At 34.6% G+C, this 7343-nt stretch overlaps 1 protein-coding gene across 6 annotated transcripts in view; it reads right to left on the bottom strand.

Moving 5' to 3' along the window:
* Positions 1-2029: 2029 nt before the first annotated feature.
* Positions 2030-7343, bottom strand: part of TLK1 (tousled like kinase 1) — a 68045-nt gene continuing 62731 nt past the window's right edge. For all 6 annotated transcript variants that reach the window (XM_084524459.1, XM_084524460.1, XM_084524455.1 and 3 more), the window contains 3 exons: positions 7210-7321; positions 6815-6922; positions 2030-3793 (listed from right to left, as the gene is read on the bottom strand). In XM_084524459.1, coding sequence (XP_084380585.1) covers positions 3617-3793; positions 6815-6922; positions 7210-7321 — 397 coding nt within the window. In that variant the 3' untranslated portion in view covers positions 2030-3616. The remainder of the gene's footprint in view (positions 3794-6814; positions 6923-7209; positions 7322-7343) is intronic.

The raw sequence follows: 7343 nt of genomic DNA, 5'->3' as shown, positions 1-7343 counted from the left end.
CAAGACGTAAAGCCCGGTGGCACTGACATGGGTTGGTTACAAACAGCGGTTCCTTCTTGCTCTCCTGCCTTAGATTTGCGTTTTCCCATAATCATGGAGATGGCAAAGTAGGAGCAGGATCTCCTGGGATGTCTCAAGACTCAAGGCATATTTTCCTTTTCCGGGTCTCAAAACACCACCTAGCCAGTCATCCACTTGAATTCCCAGCTTCCATGCAGGGTCCCAGCAGTGCCCTGCACCCCCCACCAAGCTGCGTGGCACGGGCAGCGGCACTGTGCCTCACACACCCGTGACTCGCATACTGAGAGGGCTGGCGGCTTTGTGGGCTTTTGAAAGCTTTTCTAATTATGCAGCAGTTTGCTCATAGCTGCGGTGTGTGTGGTCAATAGCACTTGGGCAGCTGGCCAGCAACACAACACCCTTCCCATCTTCTTGCTAGAGTTAAAAGCACTTTTCTGAAAATTCAAGTATTAACTAGCCTCTCGGAAAGCTGCATCTATCAACAGCCAGCATAGACCAAGTTAAGGGTGAATAATGTTCCACAGTAAGATTTGAACAATTTCAGTACAAACACAAATAGAATAGTGCCAAAACATGGTTGTTTTAAAGAAACAAGCCAACCATTGTTAACTGCGGCTGCAACGACCTGTAGGACTATAATCATAGTTAAAAATGCAGAATTTCTCTTGCAGTCACTTCTGTTTCATACATGGGTGTTTATACAGTATAGCAACGTAGGCTTTTAGCATCTTTCAGTAAATGTAGACATTTTGAAGTATTTGTGAGTATAAAAGAAAATAAACCTTTTAATTCCAAGATTCAATAATTCAATAAAAACTGATGAAGTTTAACTTAATTCCTCATCTACCTGATGCTACATCAGTGGTGTGTTTAGGAAATACAGCAGTGGATGGTGTGTGATGAAATCAGTAAAATACACATGAAATACAGACTAAATTACTAATACCATGGACTACCTAAAGCGGATCAGCGTTTCTTGACAATCTGCAGTAATTCAGGCCTTTAGATTCGGTCTCAGGGGTACTTCTATCCCAAACACAAATTGCCGAATCTTAGGCATTGAAGACTCTAACTTGGACATCTTCTTGTGATCACAGAGTGACTCTACATGGGAATACAAAACTTTTATTGATGGTATTGTACACAAATACAACTGTGTTCTTTGGAGGCAAAAATCTTGCAACTTTCTTTCAAAAGATGAGATGGTGACTCTTCTTTCATTTATTTCTATGGGGAAACTTACTAAATACGACTGCTTAGGTTTCAGAAGTATGTACTTGTCAAGCTGGAGTGTCATGTATTCAGCCACAACAGGCTATATTCCCAGATGCTAACAAGAAAAACAAGTCTGCACGTACAATGCATAATCTCCCTTATCTTTAGGTAGCTATACAATTTTTAGTTACTTAAGCAGTTCTCTAACATACTGCTGAACTTCAATAAACTAGATGTTACCACAATACATTCCAGTTAAATAAATATACAGTTAACACAATCCTTCATTTTTCCTTAGGCAAAATAGTCTTTGATTTAACTTCTGAGATTGACACATGCAGAGTAAGAAGTAATGAAATCTCACGTAAGTGTGCAGCTATAGCACATTTCTTGAACCCTGCACTTTGACAATGCAGCAAAAGACTCCTTGGTTTCACCCTGTAGATGATGAAAAGGGTGCAGTCCCAGCACTCCGGTGTAATGTGAAGGCAGTACATGTCATTGAGTCTAACTTTATCCTATGGTTAAAAAAATCCATAAAGACCTACTGAAATACTTGACATTGTTTTTGTGAGGTCTAGTCAATGAAATAATGCATTGGTTACTTCATTATGACAGATGCCTGAAGTTTTATGGAATTCTCCCCTTTCAGCCCTAACATTACTTGAATGAATTATTCTATTATTAGCCCTTTGTAATTGAAGAGAGCCTGCTTTTAATAGCTAAACGTAGCTCAGTGATATGGTAAACCGATTTGCCCTTTGTTGAAATGCAAAAATATACAATGAAAACCTTGAAATTTCAACTGTCATTGTTTATTACTGTTTTGGCTACATTCTCTACAATTTCAGCAGCATCTTAAAGAGACAGTTAATGTTTCTTTATATACAATGAAAACAAAATGGCTTGCAACATCAGAAACAAGAGCAACAGTTGAACTGTACAATACTAAATGAAAACCTGTGGTAATACAGCCTCCTTTTTCTGAAACATGGACAAAATTACATATAGGTATTCAGCATCCAGAATGGGACAGTAAAAAGAATAGCAAATGGGAGAGAGATATGCTGTTCTGAAAAATAAATTTCTACCATACAAGGCAGTTAGAAAATGTTTCACATTTTAAAATATCTGTACAAGCCACAAGAAACATTTCCTTGTTGATAGGAACTTTCAGAAATAGAGAATAGCCATGAGCAACTTCTACATCTAGTATTGATGCGCTCGACAGGTTAAGAGCGCAATAAACTGACTTAAAGAACTGTACTGTATATTGCCAACACAGATCTGTTTTACATGCCTTGATTGTTAACAAATTACCTACTCAGTCTCTCTATAACGTACAGTTGACTTGCACCTTAAGGAGGTCATTTGATTCTTTTGCGAAAGTAAAAGCAACATCGTTTAGCAGCAATTAAAAGCGCTTTGAGGGAGACTTAAAAAAAATACAATATCCAATTAGAAAAAGCCATACTTTAAACATTTGTACAGGAATAAGTTGCTGAAATTTAACTGAAAATGTGACATCTGTACAACAATTTACAATAGAGCTAGAAGGGAATTTATCATTATTCCTGCATAGAACATTATACATGACCTGTTTGCATTTGGTTTCATACTGTTGCTTGCTTTTATCAGAGGCCTGGAAAAATTTCACAAGTTTCAATACCACAGCAAGTATAGTATTTTTAGAAAACTGAGTCTATTTCAAAATTAGCAACCTATCTGAGAAATAAGTACCGGGAATTCCCTATCACCTTCCAATCAAAATTCTGTGAAAGAACAACACATTTTTGGAGGTACAAGCCTGAGCTGCCAAATAAAATACTATAATTTTATCTGAAGAATCCGATATAGAACATAGCTTTGACCTTCCTGCACTTCTTACTTTGGTTTCAAAAGATCAATGTCTTGGATACATGGCAGTTTGTTTAGTTTATAACCAGGCACAGATTTTTCTCCTGTGTTTTTAAATTTGCTCATTACCTTCTTTTCTTTTTTAATTTAAATAATGAAAAACTACCCTTCCTGTTAGAACTTTCCAGTATCAACCAAATGTACTTTAAGTATTAAAAAGATTATTTACAATGTTCCCCAGAAAAAACTAAAAACCTTTTCTTCAGTCTTAAACACAGTATACCTGTTAGTGTGCAACAGGCAGTGTCATCCTTCAATGTTTAAAGGTTATTCTCTGAAGGGTACATTTATTCACAGTCCATGATCCATTCCAATCATACAAATGACACTATGTAGGAGGACTTCTGTCTGAAAACACAGTTATCAAACTTGTCCTGCGTAAAAACACTCAAATGCTCTCAAGCTCAAGTCTGCATCTGGAAACTACACAAAGGTATCATGCCATTCCTCAAATGGAGAAATTTCAGTACGAAATAATGCTTGAAGTAGGTGGTGTAGGGGATGCTGCTAGCCCAGTCATATGCAAGTTTCCTGAAGAATTTGATCTCCTCATATGAGGCAGAAGATAAGGATCATTAGCCAGCTGATGGACATCAAATCTATCTTCTTTTCGGTATGCTAAGCAGCGTCTGATAAAGGCCTAGAAAAGGAATATAAAAAATTACAATACCATTCCAAATAATTACATCTGCTTACAAGCAAAGAAACATGTCCTCACAGATAAACTAGTTTTGAATATTATCTTTTGTTCTTACATAATTCAGTTCAAAGACAGCCTAACATTTCACTACTGAATCCAATGAAAAACAGAGTATGTTGCAGCAGAAAAAAAAAAGCCTAATTGGCTTAAAATAATCACACTTCAAATATGTATTTCCATGTTCAGACAAAAAAACAGGAACTACATTTACAAGTAAAATGTTAGCAGCTCACACAGTGAGAATTCTGCATGTGTTATCCCTGAACAGCTTAGTTAAAGCTAAAAGCAAATGTCAGAGGATTGAAAAAGTATAAAGGAGCTCCACAGAACTTCTTAAACCATTCAGCAATGCAGTAGATGAAGACTAGATGGAAGATGCAGGACAAAACTTCAGTGCTTTAGCTTGCCCTTGGAAAAAGGCATTTTCGTGCGCCATGACTGAATACAGCAAAAATGTGAATTTTGACAGCGGTTGTTGCCACATTCAATTGGTATTAAATAACCAATAGACTATTTATGAAATCAGTACCTAGCTGGAACTTCTCTGCGAGAGAACACTCAATTCTATATTTTAAACCAGATGAATTGAAAAAAATCTTCTAGTTTCAAGAATGCTCTTGAGACAATATACTATCCTTCATGTAGGCCCATACAATGTCAGTCAATTATTTTACGATGAAAGTTTCTGTCAAGTCTCATGTCTAGTACACACAGAACATTCAGTCACTTGGGAACTTGGGCTTCAACATTTAATGATAGAAAATCCTTTTTATTGCTACAGAACTGATTAGCACATCATTACTTTAGAACTTAATTGAAAAGAATTACATATCTTTTCTCGATAAATCTGTTCAGTTGTTTGTTCTTCGCTCCAATTAAAAATTGATGATTAAAGGAAAACTCATCTCTCATATATGTTCCAAAGAATCCTGTTAGAATTTACTTCAAGCACTTCCATATCCAGCATGAATAAGTTAAAAAATAAAAATCATACACATCTTAACATATATTCACACATTCTTGGACATTATGGATTTTAATCAATCGCTTCTTAATTAATCCCTATCAAATGAGCTGTTAACAATTACTTGCAAGGTTCTCAGGTTAACATTTTGCTTCTAAAATTTTCATAGAATACTTAACACTTCTGTGGCACTGCAGGTATTACTGTAATGTAAAGCAGAACACTGTACAAAATAAGAAAAAGTGACAAGGATCAAAGGACAGTCTGAAAAATCAGTGTCATTTCAGATTCCATATTTATTTAATACCCATATTTTCCAAATCAAAATTTCAGTTTAGAAGTTGTTCTTTTCCAACTACAAGGCCTATAAATCCAAGAGACAATTTAGATTCTGCACAGTCATCATGAACAGTTCAAATTTACAAGTCGGTCTGAAATTGTTTTACAGTATTTCCACCAGAGATTAAACATTTCCCTCTCTTTTACAGCTATCATGACAGTGTTAATAAACTTTAAATGTTCTCTACTTTTACTCTTTTTTTCAAACAAACAGAACATGGAACACAAAGGATGTAAAATAAGTCATTAATTCTATATGAGAACCATGCTGAATTGTCTAGTTTCTCCTGACATCCTCTACAAAAGCACTACTAATAACAAAAAATGCAGAGTTAAAAGACAGAGATGTAAGCCACTAGGATGTAATGGTATCAGTTATACTATGCTTGTCTGTCACTTACAACTGTGTTGTAAGAGACACGAGGTGAAAAAACTTCCCAAACGTGAAATCAATCAATCAAAAAAAAAAAAAAATCAACCAAAAAACAAACAAAACACGCACACACAAACACAGGAAAAACTAGTTCTTCAAACAAATTTTCACAATCCTAACTTCAACTCGAACTACTTCTAGAAAATATATTAATCATAAACATACCACAATTTTTAATAATAGGTTTATGAACTGAAATGACCTATTATTTTGGGAAACCTACCTCATCTAGAGCTGTGTTTTCATTCGGTTTAATCTTGAGAAGCTGAATTATCTTAACATCCCTAAATTCTTTGCAGCTTGTGTCCCAAACCATAGTATTATATCTATTATAATATATATATATATATATATATATAAAATACTAATCTGACTTTTTTTTTTTTAATTCTTTTTTTGTTTTCTTCCCCTCCCAATGAAAGAATCACTTTTGCATATGTCCACTAGTTTTTTAGAAATCAGGACAGTTTTACAAACAACTCATATATAATGCTTTACTCCGTATTCACAGAATTGGGTTTGTTATAGATACTCACGGTAGCCGTTTTGGAAAACATATTAATCTGTTCTTTTAATGGCTAGTCTGTACATATGAGTTTGATACTACAAATTTTTCAAAACAAAAATATTATCAAATACAGAAAATATTGCCATCCATACTGTTAAGGCTGTTCAACTATTTATTTAATTAGTCTTCTTTCTCAAATCATCATTGAAATATTTTTAATTGCAAGATTTTGTGTTTCTAAACTCAGATTTAAGTTGGTATACACATACTATGACCTTTCAAGGGGAAGAATGTTGGCAGGCACACTCTCCAGGTATTCAGTAGTCAAATAGTTCTTTAAGCCAGTAAGGCTGGGGAGAATAAACATTCACTATTTTCAGAAAGAGCTTTCTACTATTTGCAGAAGTATTTCTTAAGAACTTTTAGTGAGACAGTTAAGGTCCTCTGCAAAAAAGCAAAGCAGGTGATTTTAGAGAATGTCTACTTCACAAGAAAAAATTGGATTGTAAGGTCTTGCTTTCAAGACAAAATGTTAAGAATTCTTAAAATAAGTTTGATGAAATTAAAACATGAAAATATTAGTTCTCCAGTATAGTTTCCTATATATTTAATTACTGTACCCCAGAGCATTCTTTACTTAAGAGCGGTGTTATAGCTGAATCCTCAAAAATAAGTGACAGGTTTTAACCGTTACCCTGCAATTGTATGAAACCTTACCTTGGCTTCATTGCTTACAACAGGTTTGACAGGGAACTGAACTTCTGTGGCTTTTAATATTGTATTTTCTTGTAAGATATCTTGCTGTGATTGATTATGGCCAAATGGCTGAAAAATAAGCACAGGATTTTCTGCATGAATATCCAACTATTTTGATTCATAAATATTTATACCACAGTAAGTTGTTACAGTGGTTATATAAATTTCTAACCATTTCTAAAATTAAAAAGTTCAAGTCAAAATTTTCTACATTTCTTAGAATATTAATGCATGCCAGATAAAACTACAAGTCATTTTCTGTATAGATTCACATCTTTATAACCGTTGTTCAAAGTCTACTGGAAACAGCCATTTTACACTAAAGCTTTAAGATTTTCAAGCAATGTTTTCCTTACCTTTCTACCATAAAGACACTGGAAAAAGATTACTCCAACTGACCATACATCAACCTTATTAGAAATCTTTGGTGGCTCTTTGCCAACTACAAAACACTCTGGAGGCAAGTACCTGAAAAACAAAGTATGTGCCT

Source organism: Aythya ferina (genome assembly GCF_964211825.1).
Source record: "Aythya ferina genome assembly, chromosome: 6".
Taxonomy (NCBI): domain Eukaryota; kingdom Metazoa; phylum Chordata; class Aves; order Anseriformes; family Anatidae; genus Aythya; species Aythya ferina.
The sequence above is the reverse complement of the archived record's forward strand: the minus strand, read 5'-3'. Positions and strand labels throughout refer to the sequence as shown.